Source organism: Phalacrocorax carbo, chromosome 8 (assembly GCF_963921805.1).
Source record: "Phalacrocorax carbo chromosome 8, bPhaCar2.1, whole genome shotgun sequence".
Taxonomy (NCBI): Eukaryota; Metazoa; Chordata; class Aves; order Suliformes; family Phalacrocoracidae; genus Phalacrocorax; species Phalacrocorax carbo.
In genome coordinates this window covers 26,530,121-26,548,570 of record NC_087520.1, presented here as the reverse complement: position 1 = coordinate 26,548,570, position 18,450 = coordinate 26,530,121, and the positions used below count along the sequence as shown (strand labels likewise).

General features: G+C 37.9%; 1 protein-coding gene across 1 annotated transcript in view; it reads left to right on the top strand.

Annotated features, from left to right (window-relative positions):
• SLC6A2 (solute carrier family 6 member 2) overlaps nucleotides 1-18,450 on the top strand; it is a 74,685-nt gene that overhangs the window by 44,332 nt on the left and 11,903 nt on the right. The window contains exons 7-11 of the mRNA XM_064459367.1: nucleotides 3,312-3,415; nucleotides 5,993-6,117; nucleotides 6,879-6,991; nucleotides 10,183-10,311; nucleotides 13,069-13,168. Coding sequence (XP_064315437.1) covers nucleotides 3,312-3,415; nucleotides 5,993-6,117; nucleotides 6,879-6,991; nucleotides 10,183-10,311; nucleotides 13,069-13,168 — 571 coding nt within the window. The remainder of the gene's footprint in view (nucleotides 1-3,311; nucleotides 3,416-5,992; nucleotides 6,118-6,878; nucleotides 6,992-10,182; nucleotides 10,312-13,068; nucleotides 13,169-18,450) is intronic.

Below are 18,450 nucleotides of genomic sequence, written 5' to 3'. Positions count from 1 at the left end.
GAACTTCAGATATGGGACTTTCATCAACCTTTGTCACCTAAGCAGTTCACATTTATGCGTACTCATAAATACAAAGATGCAAGGATGAACACAGGAGGTGCTTAAATTTTTCTCACATATTTTAAGTGCTGTTTGGAAAAAAACATCACAAGTTCAACTAGATGTCTATGGACCTGTGCCAGCTTGCATCAGTTCAGAATCTAGGTCTCCATTATCATAGCTGCCTTCTGCTTTTGGAAGGATATTCTGTGCACTGCTCTTTTTTTGGCTTACTATTTGGATGCAGCTGCTATTTGGATGCAGCTGCTCTTTGGGTGACCCTAAAGTTATTTGTTTCAAAGATTAAATTTTTCAGACAACAACAACAACAACGTTGCTCTAGAATAATAAAAGGCTAAAGATCGTTTATAAGAAGTTTCACAAACTGCAATGTCACATCAGCCTGTCTGCTGCTCGGAGACTGGGAACCTGCTGCTGCAATAGGCTTGTGTGTTTAATCTTTGTCCTCAGGCTCCAAAGGACAGACTCCTGCTTCGGTCCTGTGTCAATGTGTCCCTGAATCATTCTGATTTATGATTTTTTTTCTCCCAAATGAAGAATCTAAGAAAGAAACATTTTAAGTCACAAACAGGAATGACCTACAGAGGGCTCTGCCAATGCCCTTCTAAAAAACCCTAGAGCATCCATATCAGTGTCAAGGGCTGCCTCATTTATAAGGCCACATACTGCACAGCACTGAGCAAGCTCTGAGACACCTCAGTTTTTTGGAATACTGAATCCACAAAGGGCATCTCTATGAAAAGGAGAGGAAAATATTCACCTTAGAACCTCTTAATTAGACCAATGCCTGGCTATATTCCTTGCTGAAAGTCCAAAAGCTACAAAGTCATAATACTCATCTCTACTGCAAATGGATACATTAAATATCTGTGTAAAACAGCAGCTACAGTTCTGTTCTGCTAAAGGAATTGGTGTTAAATACAGACTTAAATCATACTTGAGAAGACACTCAATCTTTCATACACCTTAACAAGTTTCCTGAAGGTTATATAACATCTGGGGCTGCACATGTTTCCTCTCCATACAGCACTGTAATTCTTTAAATCCACATACAGAAGAAATAATATGCACAAAGATTATAATGGCATAAACAACCATGAAGAAAGCTGGAAATATTGATGACTGCCTCCTGTAAAATGTTTCTGTTGTTTCATTTTTAATGCATATAAAAACAATATGCTACCATAAAATGTATTTGACTATGCACCAACCAGAAGCCATTCAGCTGAAGTGAACAGCGAACATGAGCATGAACTGCAGAAGAACCAGCCCCACTGTCTGTTTCACATCCTGCTTTGTTATAACAAATGGAATGTTTTGCCTTTAATCTTAGTTCTAAACGAATTTCTGGTTTCCGCTCTTTTTTCCCCTTCACCTTCATCTTCTCAATTTGATTCCTAATTAGCTGCCATGAGCCAAGACTCTTACTCAACAGATACTTAAGCATATGCATAACTCCTTTGGCAGGCAGCAGGTGCTAACCTCCTACTTGAACTGATAGGACTTAAGCTTAATGGTGCATGAATAGTAAGAAAGGGGAAGTGTGAGTACAACTTTACTGGCAAGACACAACCAAGCTAAAGAACCACTAAAATCAAATGCCTTATGGTGACAGCATGCATATCTAGTGATAGTTTAAGCAAAACATAGTTTAAAAAGATTTCAGGAACTTTGATGACCACACAAGTTATGGGAAGTTTTAAAAACCAAGAAAAACATTAGGAGGCTTGGCATCCAAATACACACTTTCCAGAGAATACAACCGTATTTGATCTTAACCATTATGTGGAGATAGAACATTAAGATGTAACTGGGTATGTAAAAGGAATGAGCAAGGAATTCATTTTACAGGATTGTTTTGCTATTTAGTAAAAGTGATCTATAATACCTAAAAGCCCTATAAGCACTGCAATTTGAAAAAATCATGTCCACCTATCCACTGGTATGCAGTAAATGCATGATAGATTGTTCTTCATATTATCTTTCAACTAATTAACTCTCAACAGTTCATAAAATTACGTTTCTTTACAAATCCAGAGCCCAATAAATGGCTCGCAGTCTTCAGCAGGCAGTAGCTGGAAGCATCTATCATCTATGTTAAGCAAAATAAGAGATCACTAGCATAACTGCTTTCACATAGCATGTTAGGATGGGATAATGAGCTCTTTCTTTCGACTGGGCCAAATGTGGAAGCTTAACATTAAAATCCCAATGCAATGGAGCTCATAAACTTCTTAGATCTGTTAGAAAGCCACAGCTGAGTAGATACATTGAATCTAATTTTGTAGATATGGACAGAGATGAAATTCAGTGCTTTTCACAGTCTTTAGCACTTGGCAGATTTAATCAAACACTGAAGATCTCATTTTGAGAAATGTTGAGTACTATTCACTCCACTGACTTCATTACCCTTGTTGAAAATGACTGTTTAAATATCTCTGTGTAACAACTGAATAAGTGAAACCTTCATTAACCAGGGTAAACTATTTTCAGGCTTCTGATTCAGGAGACCAGCACTGTGGCATTGCTCCTGACTGCTGTCTGCACATCTTGAGTGGATGTTGGGCTGAAGGGTTCACTTTAGAAAATTTTGTGGTATTAAAAGCATGTATTCTCTAGTGGACAATTCTTAAAATGACCAAGCTGCATCTAAACTGAAATTTAATGACTATCACAAGAATAACTCCATCTCCAAGTAAATGGGAAAGGTGACAGATAACCTGCAGGGTTCTGCTGACAGCATATCAGTCATGCTTCAGCTTCTGAGACAAGAAAGCATCACGTAAAGTGTAGTAACAGTCCCATGAAGAAAGCTCTCTTATGGGAAAAAAAATAGCCTGTAACTCTGGACCCATTAACTATTTTTAGTTTTCTGGTTGTACATTCCAAACTAGCTTGGAACAAGAACTATTAGAAGTGTATTTCTGTCACCCAGGAGAAAAATCATGTAATCATTTCAGTACTCAGTTATTGCTGAGAAGTACAGACCCAAGTGGTATACCCCACCGTGGCAGCAGTGTGCCTGCACTGAGAACTTGCCCACTGCTTCAGCCCTTACCATTTTGGGCTAAGCCATTCAAGACCATGACTGTGCTCCATGTGGCATCTCACGGGGGCTGAGAAGCACTTATACTCCCATAAACGTGAATGTTGATCATTTTTCAAAAGCCAGTTGTCTTGTACACTCTTGCATTTCCTTGATGTATATTTTGGACTGAACTGACCCTGACAACATTGGTGTCATTATACAGGTATGGATTGATGCAGCTACTCAGATATTTTACTCCTTAGGAGCCGGGTTTGGTGTTTTAATTGCATTTGCCAGTTACAACAAGTTTGACAACAACTGTTACAGGTAAGACAGCCTCTTCTTTCTTTACTGCTTCAGGATTATACTATTTTACTCTAACTGCAGCTGGATTAAGTACTGAGCTATCTCTTTATCTTCATTTATTAATGATGGTCAGCTTTGTGTGGACATAGCGACCAAGACAAATCTTAAAACACTGTCTTTTTTACTGGAATTTTAGCAACATGAACCTGCCAAGAGATCTGCTGTACAGCAAAAGAGAATGGCATTAGGTTTGGACTTTAGACAGCTATATAAACCATGCTTGTGTTTGCCTTTCAAAAGTACCATTAAGAGCAGCAGCGAATACCAGATGAAATTTTAGTGGTCCAGAAACGAAAGCAGGATTTGTTTCCAGAAGTGTTTCTGTGCTTTGGGATTGTATTTCTGATACTTTATGTTGAGCTCCAATTTAGGAATGCACTTTAAATCAAGTCAGTTTGTAAGTGTTTTGCTGAGTCACCGCCATGGAAATTCAGCCAGAAGTGCTCTGCACCTTCTGAGAACTTCCAACACTTAGAAGTTTTGTAAACATCTCCTTTTGGAATGGACACAAGCATCACTTACAAATTTCCCACTAAATATAAATTCAGAAAGTACATGTATTATAAATACATTGTGAACTGAAGGATGGTGAAAAAAATGTTGAAGTGAAAAGATACAAGAAAATATATAGATTTGAACTGCTTTAAACAGATTGAAAGACAAAATCATGGAATGCTTCCACTGACTTCAGAGAGTTTTGTACTAAACCCAGAGCGACTTCAGGTTGCCAGCTGATTATTTGCAGTAGGTAATACTACCAGGTTTGAGAACCCTTCAGTTAAAATGCTAGCCATAGCAGTCTTCCAAAATAATATTTACCATCTTCTGCAAATAATTTTGCAGTAATCTCATAGCAGTTCCCTATATAACTTTCTTCTGTATTCTAATTTTGCTCTGAAATGGAAAAAAATCCACTTGAAACTAAGAAAGCACCACAGACTCAGACTCTATGTGAAATCATATTATTTAGTTCCTACCTTACTATATTTGTTTCATGTTGCTTCAAAAGCCTTGCCTTCCCTCTAAGAGTAATGTGTAGTTTTATTAAATGCTGTGTTTTAGTTCTAAACATAAAAGCAAGCTTCAATTCAGTAGCATTTACAACACTTACAAATATCCTTCTTTTGGTCAAATAGTTCCATAATGCGATGATATATTTTGTTCAAAAGGCTTTCTTTAAACAGAACAAATTGAAAATAGCACTGTTTCCAAATGAAGGCCATGACTTGGCACTGTACTGTCCTATCTATTCTTCAACACACCTTCCTTGAGAGGAATAGTGTCAGTAATGTAAGGTAGGGTAACAGTACTGAAAATCAGGGCCAGAAAATATGAGAATCTGTACTTAAATTATGATCTAGTTTTACATGCAAAATGCTGAGAGCTAGCTCAGCTCAGTTTATAATGAGATAAGCATCACATAATCCAGTTATTGCCTAAGTGAAAAGAAGCGTTTTTCACTTGCATAAAAATGTTTTTGAAGTGTGGGAAACAAGAAATACTGTTGTCATCTTACCAGTGAGAAATATCGAGCAAGTTTCTCCTTTAATGACTGAAAAGAATTTGCGTTTATGGGTCCAACCTGGTCTCTCTTGATCCTGCAGCCTTCCCCCAGGAAAACACTGTAAGAATTGCACTACATAAATTCTTCAATGTTATCAAAATAAAGTAATATAAGGAAGAGGATAAAGTTTGGCTTATGGCACCTACGTTTTTGGGTAGTGTAACTGATAAAAGGAAATCATATTTACTTTCTGCTTATTAAAGCACTATTCGGCATTACTGATGTTCACAGAGCCATGCTCTCTGTTCTAAACGTCATATGTAGCAAAAGATTACATGCAAGACACTGTGCAGATTAGGTAGACATCTAAAGACATATGGTCTGCTTATCTTCAAACTAAGTTTGGTAATAGGCATTAGTAATGCCCAGGAAAACTCATGCATCTATCATAGTACCATGGCAGATTGATTAAAAACCACAACTTTGTACAATCATTACTACATGATGCACACTGTATAATATTTAACCTTTAAACTAAATTCACTGTTGTAACAATCTGGTGAACAGAGTTGTATTTTTTTTTACAAAAGCCAAGTCAACTTCATAGATGAAGGGACCTCATTACAAATTAAGGATGGTTATCCGGTGCTATCTCAATGGCAGCACAGTTTGCTAAAAAATGCACTGAAAATACCCCGAACATCTGCTCACATTAATTGATGAACAGTAAGGCTCTTTCACTTCAGGCTGTGCTTTTGCTATGCTACAGCTAGCAACTAGGATGATGACATTACTCTTTAATATCTTAGTATTTAATATAGCTTTGTTGATTTTTTTTTAACAAAACTCAGTTTTAAATCAAAATAGTAAACAGGTAATTTCCTAGCATAGTATGCTGATACGAGATTTTGACCATCAGGATAATTGCACAATTAGCATTTCAACAAGAATCTTCCTATCACTATAAGACAATTCCCATCTAGTTCTTAAAGTGTTGGTTTTTTTTCACTGGGCTGTCTTCTCTCCATCATTAGGGATGCTTTGCTGACTAGTACCATTAACTGTGTCACAAGCTTCATCTCAGGATTCGCAATTTTCTCCATCTTGGGCTACATGGCTCATGAGCACAAAGTTAAAATTGAGGATGTAGCCACTGAAGGTAGGAAGTGAATTTCATACTAGCTTTACCACTTTTTGTCCACCATTTCTTTGCAAATGTGTTTATATTTGTTTCAAACAAATGTGTGAAAATCTCATGGAAGTGGCCTGAATTAAATTACTTGGAACTAAAACTGTGTGTACATGTGTTCCTGAAATGTGAACTCTAGATGGTATTGATTCATCTCACCTCTACCAAACTGAGGTTCCCCAACCTCTTGCCCCTGACAAGTTCAGCCTGTGCAACAAACAGGCATTTACCACCGCACAGTACCTTGTGAAAGTATTGCTGTTCAGTGCCATAGGTTACTGTTTTGGATGGTTCTGCTAGGCTTAGCTGTAGAGTCCTTTCACTGGTAACAGGTCACACATGATTTCAGTTCCTGTATCTCTCACCAGTCCGAAAGTTCTCCTGCCGAACAGTGTAGTCCACATCCACAAGGTTCCTTCTCTACTACATAGTTGAAAAATAGCTAGTGAGGTTGTGAAACCCATAAAAGATTATTAGACATGGAAAAGAACAAAATAGCTCGGGGGGGTGGGGGTGGGAGGTTTTAACACAAAACTGTCGTGAATATATTATTAAAGTATTTGGGATATATTTTTGGTATAATGAAAATTTTGTTTTAAACAGCTACTAGCATGTGATGTGGACTGATGTAAAAGTCCACTTATTCATAATTTATCTTATTATAATGAACACTTTTGTGACGCTAAGAAACATCCTTTAGAAATACTTTTTTTTTTCCTTTTCTATTTCAGGAGCTGGTTTAGTTTTCATCCTGTATCCAGAGGCAATTTCAACTCTTTCAGGATCTACCTTTTGGGCTGTGGTATTCTTCATCATGCTCCTTACTCTTGGCATTGACAGTTCTGTGAGTACTTTTCCCTTCTAGCCTTGACATTTTTCCTTTACTGTTACACTCTGTAACTGGAGAGGTGTCAACCTTAAACAGGGCCTTTATTACATTTCAAATAAACGTTCTGTACATTCCCTGAATCTGTTTTCACAGTCACAGACAACTTACCAATAGTGTTACTCCTGGCAGTATATTCAAAGACTCACACTATTTAAGAGGTTTAGGAAAAGATCAAATCTTTTACAAGCCAGCAAATAATTACTCACTGCTGCTTTTTTATGACCTTACAGAGGGGCTGTTCATCAACAATTATTACTATTTGAAGGTGTGACCTGACATCACTGCTATGCACTATTACTACTATGAACCTGCAATAAGGTTTTGGAACCCTAATTGCAAAACACAGGCCACCGTAAGACATTGAGTAGAGTGGTTTCTAGAAGAGATTTTTACATGTGCTGAAATTCATTTATCTGCTCAAGATATACAATGTCTGAAGGGAGTCTGATTTTTTCCTACAAGCAATGATACAGAATTTCCTGTAAATTTAGTCACAATTTAAAAACCACACCAGTATATTTTCATAGTGGTTTAATCTTACTACTATCCTACTGTAAAATGTTCAGTCTAACAAGTGTATTTGATCTTTCTATCATGTGATGACTTTTACTGTACTATGATATTCAGGATCACAGCAATTTCAGCCCAGAAAATATCCCAAGTTCCCTAAAAGCTTCTGGACTGCTTTGTTCTTGCCAAAGAGGCATCAAGACATCCTGTTATATTTAGCTTAAAGGTTGATTAATTTCTGGGAAAAACAGGGTCTTTAAGGAATAGTGAACCATGAACAAACATTCATCATTTTTAGTAGGGTAGGGATTTCTTACTATTCTAAAGCATAGAAGTCTCTTTTGTAGTTCCAAATGTACAGAGCTGATCTAGGAATTTCTTGCTGGAAATGGCAAAAACCAGTGTTTGAATTACTTACAACTTCAGAAAACTTCATTCATTTCCAAGGACAAGGAATGAAAAGAATGAACTGACATGGAGGAGAGCAAAGCTAATAAAAATGGGGTTGCAGCAGGGGGCTTTCATTGGCAAAGAGCTGAACAAGATCTTGTGAGTGAGGTCTGAGTTGTAACAGTCAGATTCGGGTCTAAATATTTCTGAAGTGTTTGGATTTTTGGATTCCAGCTCAGGTTCAATTAAGTTTGTCTTTATACACTAAGATCTGGATCCTTATTCAAAAGTTTGAGGCAACATTATATCTGGGTTTGTAGCTTGTCTGTTTTTCAAATGTAAGCAAACATGAAGCACGGAAAGGAAGGGTTTAGCACAGTGGAAGGCATGAATGTTCAGTAGGAACAAGGCAGAATTAAGAAGAAAGTACATGCTCAGAAGTGTTTAGATCCAAAACAGGTAACTTTGCAAGAGCAGTAAATGTAAGGCAATGTAAAGAAACATTTGAGTGACAAAGTCACAGAGCTTTAGATCGCAGAACATACTTCTGCCAGTGGAGAAAGCTCTTTCCTGTGGAGCTAATTAAAATACTATGAATTGTTAAACTGTGGCCAAGTTTAGCTGTTTCCTTCTAAAAGGGGAGAGATTTGCTTGTTCATGTTTCATTCAGGATTTTTCATCATCTACCTAAGAAAACTCAGGACATGCAGTATTTTTTATGGTGGTCTTCTCAACTCTCCCCTCACATTTAATTGATCAAGTCCCTAAAGGGAAAATTAAAATTTTTAAAGCTTAAAAAAAAATCAAATAACACCAAAACTCAAGAGAATTATATATGTATAGTTTTATTCATGCATATAAGCCTGCACTGGCACAGACATACAGATACCTGTACAAAAATGGAACTGTCAAAATATTTTAGTGAAGAGAAATCTGATCACCCAGGTTTAAGTAAGCAACAATGAAAAGGAGAGAAACTGGAACAAATGTTTGCAAACATTTTTTGGAGTGGTTATCTAGCTTGGCATAGGGAATTAACAAGGGGAATAAATTGTGATACATTAAGAAGTGGTCCTTAGCCAAAATAATCCAAGCTGTCTCTTTCCATTTTCAACTTCTCCAAGAACATTTAAGTGCCAACACAGTAACCACTTCTGAGAACATCAAATATTAACCCATCTTAACTGCAGGGCACTCACTGATGACCCCCCAGACTTTAGGAAATACAAGCCTACACTAGGTTTTGGGACATTTTACTTGTGAAAGATAGTTCCCTTTAAAAAAAAATAGGTCCACTGTCCCCAGCAATTTGGCTCCAGACAGGGATCATTCAAATTCTAGAGGGAAAATTCTCTGCTACTGATTTCAACCGGAGGTGTTGGTTTCATCAAATTCTAACAGGAAAGGGCCAGGCTATGTCAGCACCTGCTAACCAACTATTGTATTACACCAAGCTCTCCAGGTCTCGCCATGATCTTTCAGCATCAGAAAAAGTATATAATCCAGCCTCCTCAAAACTTTAAACAAATATATTGCGACAGGAGACTGGAATTAATTTTCACAACTTCTTGGTGCAGCAGGGAGAGGATGCTTTCATTGGTGGAAAGAAATTAAAATTCATAACAACTTACATAATCCAGCAATTTCAATGAAAATTTGGGAAGTGCTTTTCCTATGTTACAAAACAATGGCTTATGTTCAGCGTTAACTTCTAGAAAACAAAAGTGAAATTCTTTCATGTCGTCAAGAAAAAAATATTACATCAAGCTTCCTATGTAATGATTCTTCCAGGTCTGTAAAGATTTTTGTCAAACTGTATTTGGTTAATCAATGGCTAAACTGAATCTTTGTTCAGTACATTTTCCCTAGGTGCTTGTTGTGTCTGTCTTTATATTAGAAATCTCTTAAGAAGTTTGGTTACATAAGCTACCAGCTTTTTCCCCAAAGTATATTAAAATGTATATAAATTTTCCCAAAGTACTGTCTACTTACTATCCTCATTAGTCAGCCAAGGGTCTGCAGAGGATATGGCTATCAAGCCACCAACCATGGCACTTGATGCCCAGTTCCGTGGCTCAGTTCTCTACCACAAGAAAATAAATTATACCGCAGAACACCAGTGATTTACAGCTGAAATGTCAGAAATCATACAGTGGTTGCGAATTAATTACACAAGCAGCTTTACATTCTTTCATCGGTTTTTAGAACAGTCAGTAGCATTTAACCTCTTGCCTTCCCTTCCTCAGATGGGTGGAATGGAGGCTGTCATCACTGGCTTGGCAGATGATTTCCAAATTCTGAAGCAGCACAGAAAGCTCTTCACTTTTGGTGTTTCTTTTGGCACTTTCCTACTTGCCCTTTTTTGCATCACCAATGTAAGTACAACAAAAGTTTCCATCAACAAGCTACCTTAAAAATGCAGTTAACCTCATCAGATAGAAATATGAATAGGCTCCAGTGACTACTTTTGGTACAAATTTTAATTCTTAAACAACTTTATGGTCAGAACATTACTTTTAGTGCCATCTACATGAAGCCTCGCTGCTTTTTTGCCCAAGATCATTAGCTATCAATCGAAACTGCAAGCCTTTTTTACCACAGAACTGTCTGTGCTACTGTTGTTTTTGTTTGGTTTTGTGTGGATTTATTTTGGGGCGTTTTGGGTGAGGAGAGGGGTGTTTGGTTTTTTGTTTTTATTTAAATTACATTAAATGGAACTGTGTGGAGTGCTTATTCCTGTGTGAGGAACTAAGGATTTCAAGTGACCAGACTTTCAGTCACCTGGCTATTCTCAGCAGCATTCACTTCTAGTGAAAGGAGTTGAGAGTAATGATCTTGTGTCCCCAGTGTGTTTCTTATTGTTCCTTCATGTACCTAGATTTTACCTCTTGCTCTTACCACCGTAAAAAGCACACAGATAGCTTACCCTGAACATCTAGTAACCTATATTTATCACTACCATCATCCTGAATGATTTGCCTCACCAGGCTTTTGACAATTAATTAAAGGATGAGAACCACAGTGTTCTCATTTAGAAAGAACTTTCTTTTTTTCTTTCTTTTTTTTGTGTTACAAAAAGGCAAAAAGCCCTGTAAACAAAGATCCTAAACATGTCAGAAAAGAACTGAAATTTGAGGTAGCTACCATGAAAGTAGATGTGCTGAACCTCTCTCCTTCCCTAGAGATTGTTTCCAGATCTATTATTAAGATCACTGAAACAGCATAAGTTTATCAACAACAAAGCTCTTTTTACACTAAAAGAATACCCCAATATTTTTACTTTCCTCAAAATGGAAAACATTTCAGACACTAAAAATGTCATTTGAAATACCTATCCTTTTAATACGATTGTTACCTAAAGAATTGAACATGCTCTGTCCTTATTCAAAGTTTCAACCGCACTAAAATTTCCTGAAGTTCAAGATAAGAACAAACTCATTGGTTAAGAATTTGAACAAGTGCCAGTGGGTGCAATTCCACTGTCTTCAAGTGAGCTAATGCAGTTCAAGCTAACAACCTAGCTCTAGCTTTTAAATAATGGCACCTGTTTAGACTTAAGGTCATCCCAGCAGCTGGAATGCACAAGACTGCTCAGACTTGTCCAAATGTATTGGTTTACATAACAGAAAAAAAAGTCCATTCCTAATGTGTACAAAATACAAGGAGAAACCCTTGTGATACCATCACATTAACCTGTTTGATTTTATCCTCCGAAATTTTAAGGCTGTATTTTCAAAACATGTTTCTTAACCATATTTGTCATTCACTGTACTAAGTTTGATAGCAAAGGCATTCATTTAGAGCAGGAGTAGAGCAAAAACAAGAGGTCAAACTCAAATGCCATTCAATGAGCAACATTTTTGTTCTCATACAACAACCAATGTTCATTCAGTTTCCGGACAAGTCCCCACAGAATTAAAAACCTAGACAAGGCCTCAGTACTGTTCTCCTTATTTTTGTAAATGTGCACAGCTGTTTCAGAAAACCATCTTTTTGTAAGAAAAAAACTGATTGATTGCAGAGACTAAAATCACCTACAGATCTAAATAGTAAAAGTGCTATTTATACTATTAGTATAAACAGACAAAAATTCCTTTATTTCTCATCTTCTGAACAGGCATAGCCTGATGAAGTTTTTAAGTTTTGAATTTTTTTACTTCTTTATGTAAAGAAAGCTTTTAACAAAGATCTACTGCATCTGCAAGCATTTCAGTTTTTTACATGTGACAAAAAGTCCTGAAACACATTATTCAGGTTCATTTTGAAACAAGTAAACATACCATGGTCTTCCATTTCTTGCTAGCCCAAACTATAGAAAATGAGCAGTAATTTACATAAACTCATACAACATTGTAAACTGAGGCAAAAAGTAGTCAAATTGCATCAAAAAATAAAAAATCAGCAAAACAAGGCTTTAGTAAATGCATTTACAGTTCTCAGTCATGAACCACTGAAGAACAAAGATGCACTATTGTGAAGGAAGATGATCTGGTTTGCCCTCTCCACTGAGCAAAGCCTTGGTAATACTACAGCAAAGAAACTAAAGATGACAAAGCTCCTTCCACACTGGACTGGTAACAGAGACTTACATGCTCCCTTTGCAGGAATATTGGAAAAGAGAGATGCAGGCACTCTGGGAAAAGGAGACTTCAGTCTGAGACTGCAGATTCCCTGGATTACAGAATGATTGGCCATAGGAACAAATTGAGTGATAATGGCTTGGGGAAACCCTTGCAGCATTCCATTCCCGCCAGTAATTTAGGAAGATCTTCATTAACTGCTGTAGGCAGGCCGCATCCTACAAACTACTGAGCATTCCCCTGAACAGCCGGTGCCTTCAACTGCCACTGAAAATGCCAAGTGCCAAGAGCTCCCATTAATCATGCTAAGCTGAGGCTTCTGTTTCCCAGTTCAGTGAGGCCATAGGTGAAAGGAAGCCCCTTTTTAGAGAGTTACAAGTCTATTTTGCATGCAAATATGAACCTGTGTCTGCAGCATCAGCTCCGTATTAAACTACTTGGGTTAAGATAATGTTTCAAGTACAGCAGATTTCCGTTAACTACATACTAAACCACTAAGATGATTTTATTTGTAACTTCATTTTGTTGCATCTTTTAACACCTCAATCCTAGGGTGGGATTTATGTGCTCACACTCCTGGACACATTTGCCGCTGGGACTTCGATATTGTTTGCTGTTCTAATGGAGGCAATTGGAGTTTCCTGGTTTTATGGTAAGCGCTTCATTTTGCACCTGCAAAATCTGTTTTGAAATTCCAAGCGCTTATGACAGGCTTACAGATTGCTTTAAGGGAAAACAGCACAGCCTTGTACACATGAAACCGTGTCAGGCCAGGTTTCATACAGTGATTCTTGTCTGATTTATCAATAGTGACAGGACTGCAGATGTTCAGTGGGCCAAACTCTGAAACCCTGCACAAAGCCAAAGAAAACTGCCTTGTGAAGGAGACTGCAGTCTAATGGAAATGTTGCTACTTTTGCCAGTATTTTGCAGCTGTTAACATAGCCGGTGACTTGCAGTAGCAGGCTTATACATGGTAGTTTCAAATCAAGTAGATTAGCCTAAATGTAGGCTCACCTGTTCCTCCTTTCCATGATTTCCCAGGGCCAATCTCAAGTTCCTCCCATGCAATACAAATAAAGGTAGTTTGTCTTGAGAGGCTTACAACATTTCCTCTGTTAGGCCCTTTCATTTGAGACAATATTCTACTTAATCAATAGCACTAGTAGTTTAAAAATTATCTTATTTCATAGCATGGTATGGAATACCCAACATCCTAGATACCAAAATACTAATTTATGCCACAAAAAACATGCAGTAATTTGCTTTATCCTCAATATGGCAGGCTTTAGGAATATTCTGTTCAACTCTGGCTCTAGGCTGGAATCACTGTATGCCAACCAGAGTGAAATGATGTGCTACAGTACCTTGAAAAAAGTACAGCTCACAATTTAAGTCAGGTCTCAGAAGATGTGCCTAGCTTATTAAATAACTTATGTGGCCTTATTTGGTCTTAACATTTTTCTCCTCCCTAAAGTAACATAAATAAAAAGCTTGATACACAAGTTTCATAAGTAAGAAGCAAAACATTCTTTTCTTTCCCACTAAGTGACCACAATGATGGCAAACAGCCACATTCACTGCTCTAAACCCATACAAATGCACTTGGATAACCTTAACTGGGAAAAACCCAACAAACTGAAGTTGTGCTTTCCGCTACAACACTGTCTTTGGCAGCGTAACAGGAGACTGAGTCTGCCTGAGCTCAGTCCTTAGCCTCTAGGAACTTCAGAGTCTTGTGAAGTGTCCCAGGCTGCCTAATTTGACCAAGGGGAAAAACAATCCTCTCCTATAAATGACGAAGTTGACTACTACTACTACTCTCAAAGAAGTGAAACAAAAAGGTTAAACTGAATATCATTTACAGTAGAAATATTTGAATATTCGATTACATATAGCTCGCTAGACCTCTGATTATAAAGTTATGAGAGAGTATCTGGCTGGCAGGTGTTCTTTCCATTCCTAATTCAACATTTAATAAATGAGGTGTTTTTAAATATCTGAAGTCAGTGTTTCAAGCATTTCCTTTTTCCCCTATGCCCCCAACCTAAAGGAGTACTTTTTATGTTCTAGCACTGACCCAGAGTTCAATATTTCCCCTATCATATAGGAAGGTAGGGCAATTCATAGACTCAAGTTTATTCACTAGAAAAGATGCTGCCTCCAAAAGAGCAGAAATTACAAAATGTTGTTAAGTCACCAAATCGAGCAGAAAAAAAAACAAGTAATAATTTAATTTGAATTAGGCATATCTTGTTAAAGAAACAGAGAAAGTGATTTTTCCTTTCTTTTGGGGAGAATGCTATCAGTTCTTTATCTTGACACAGACAGGGTTAGTAAAATTCTAAGGACCCCAAAAAGAATATCTCATTTTCTCCAAGTAAAGCAAGAGGATTCTGCATCTTAGGTCTTATACAAGTCATCTCACTGCAATAGTCCAAACTTTCAGTTATATCTGAAATTGCTTGCTGCTAGATTAATCAAGTTTCTTGAGCTCTAGTTTTTCTTCTTCATCTCCTCTTAACTCTCATGTTTCACTTTCTGGTTGGTCACAACTCTTCATTATTACCAGGTTTCCATGTCATAACAGCCTGCAAATCTTCTTCCCATTGATGTCTGTATTGAACTATCTGCCCTGATTCCCATTAAGATTGTCCTTCCCCTGAAAGTCATCTTCATTTCTATTCAGAGATAGCGTTTATAGTTAATGTACGATTCAGAAGGTTATTAGACGTTATCATTCTTACTGCCATTTACCTCCCTCAGTCACTTATTTATCTATCCATGCTGTGCCACCATACTCTTCTAGTCAAACAAACTCTCACTTGCAGTTAAAAACTGTTGATGAGTGAATGAGGTGAAAATGGCATTCATACATAAATCTGTTCAATTTAATAACGAAATATATTTGAGCTTTAATGTACTAATTCTGTCACCCAACAGCAGCATGGAGCTAGCAGCTCATATGTCATTCCATCTCAAAATAGCAGAGACACTAGATTTCACAGACAGCTCTGTCTTTAATCCCTGCAAAAGAGCTGAATGCAGAAGATTGATCATAGCTTAGCTCGGAAGCAGAAGCATAAAAGTATTCTTCAGTCAGTAAGGGCAAGTTATGATCTGCTGCTGTTAAAATAGGATTTACTGCACTTTACAATAGCTAGGCTTTGTGTGTGGTTCACAGACTAAGCCAAAGTTAGTCAAATTTTGTTTATTTGTTGCACCTTCTGTAATTCATCATCCTGTCCTTTCTCCCTCCTGCCTCCCCATAACCGGGAAAACATCTACTCATTTGTCTTAAGCAGCTGACAGATGTTTTTACCGACACAGCATGACCTGTTGCTTTATAAAGAACTTATTACAGCCCCGGGTTCTATTTAAACTGATTAAATCTGGCATGGTCTCGTCTACCTCTTTTTTCTCATAGACCCCAGTTGCCTTAATGACCCAGCTGAATATTAAGCCAGCCTGAAGCAAGCATTGACATTTTGGCACAGACCAAAAGGGTGAAAATTTAGTTCATATTATACCTATGACCACTTACTGTGAAGTTTCTTCTTGCAAAGGCCACCTGTATGTGTAAGAGAAGGAAGAGCTAATTTGTTTTACTGTGCAGATGTTTTTTTCATTATGACTGCTAGCTTGTTACCAATTTTCCTCTTGTGCAATCTGGATATCATCCCTCTGATATTCTAAGAAATGCCAGACACCTCTCCCACTGACACAACACTGCTCTTTGATTTCGCTTGCAGGAAAATCTCTACTCAGTCAGATTTTAATGTGAACATCTCCCTGAATGTCTAGAACAAGCTCAGTATGAGCTAACAGTGATCTTCATCCTCACCTGTAATATCATTGCTTTCATTTACTTAAATCATTTCCAAAAAATTAGACTGAAATTTCAGACCAAAAGCTGATTTGAAAAAAAGAATCTAAGGTCGGCTGTTTGATTTTGCAAAAGGGAAAGAAATTACTGACTGCTGGAACTCATCTTTGCTCACAGATGGTTGGGTATGGATGTGTGCCTGGCATGAGAGACCAAGTATGAATGCACACATTTCCATAGAATTAAAATGCAGATGGAGCAAACCAAATTGGAGAGCTTACTGCACTGCTGTGGTGAGGAAATGTTTCCTACTGTTCTGCTTGCTTTTACACTAGCACAGCTGCCCTTCTTTGGGAGTGGTACTGGTATGGCTTACTCCCTTACTGCCACCAGGTGAGGGTCACCACCAAGGAATATCAATACTGCTCCAGAGTTAAAAAGGAGGCTCAGGAACAAAAAGGGACAGTTTTTGTTACTTCACTACATGGCTAATCAACAGATAACTTGTTCTGGGCTCTGCAGGATTTGCAAATGAATGGCTTTTATATTCTTTTTATCCCTTCTTTCTCATGTTCCCAATGCCAACAATCACTGAACTGCATGAAAAAACAAAGTTTTTCCTGATCTTCTCCTGCATGAGGGCTTGTATGACTGGGGTCCTGCATTTGATAGATACATGCTTGTTAGGACAGAAGCAGGGGGCAGGTGTCACCTTCATGTGCAGAAGAGCAACTTAAATACAGTGAATTGATGGCAGCACGGCTGAGTGCTTGTGGGTCAGGGCAGAGGTCAGCAACAGTGACGGTGTGGGGAATATTGTTACAGACCACCTGATCAGGGTCAGGAAGTGGAAGAAGCATTCTTTAAGCAACTTAAAGAAGTGTCCCGATCAGACCCTGGTTCTTTGAGATAAAGGTATCAGAAGCAACTTCTTAGCATAGATGCTAGGTGGACAAACCAGAAGTGATGCTTTTCTGGATCTGCTACTTGCCCTGACAGATGAGCTGCCTGGGGATGTGGGCAGAAGGCTAAGCGAGTCAGAAGAGTGACCTGCCAGCACACGAAGGCCAACAGCATACTGAGCTGTAACAGACACATAACCAGCAGATTAAGGAAGTGATTATTCTTTTACTTGGCACTTGTTAGACTGCACCTGGAATACTGTGTCCTGTTTTTAACCCTCAGTAAAAAAAGGTGGTGTTAAACTAGAGGGAGTCCAGCAATGGGCCACCAAGACGTTCAGGAGCTGGAGCCATGCCCTGTGAAGAAAGTCTGAGAGAACTGAGCTTATTTAGCCTGGAGAAGGCTTAGGGAGGACCAGACAGTGGCCTTCCAATACCTACAAGGAAGTTATCAGGAAAGAGAGTCAGGCTTTTCACTGAGGTGCACAATGGGAAGACAGAGGACCATGATCAAATTGAAAGGAGTAAAATAATTTTTCTATGCAAGGATAATTAAACATGGGAACAGTTTGCTCAGAGAGTGCTTGCTGACTCTGTTCTTGGAGGTTTGCAAGACCCAACTGGACAAACCCATGAGAAAGCTGTTCTGAATTGTGCTGACCTTGATTTGAGCAAGAGGCTGAACTAGGGACCTCCCAAGAACTCCTCCAACAGGAATAATTTGATGGTTCTCTGATTTACTGTAATTCCCAAAGGCCAAAATATAGGATGGATCAATGAAGCAGTTTCACTACAACTCTTCATTTGCATGCAAACTGTGCGAGCTTGTACACTGCTATGCACATCTGCAGAAGTAAAACTCAATATGGGGAAAAAACAACAATGAAGCAACATTCACAGGGAAAGAGAATTAAGTGCAAAATTACTTAGAGGTTGATTCAATATACGTTTTTTCTAACTATTATATTATTTCACTGTAGTTCTCTTGTTTTCTTGGGTTCATTTAAATCATATGTATGGGATTAAAGGCATTATTACTAATTTTTACTTTTCAAATAAAAAAAAATCCAAGTGTGTAAAAAGGTACTATACATCACATAGTTAAACAAGACAGAAAGGAAAGACAACACACACGAAGATTGCTTGTAGGGATCTGAATGATTTTTGGAGCTGTGAAACTACTTTTTGGAAACATGGCCACAAATT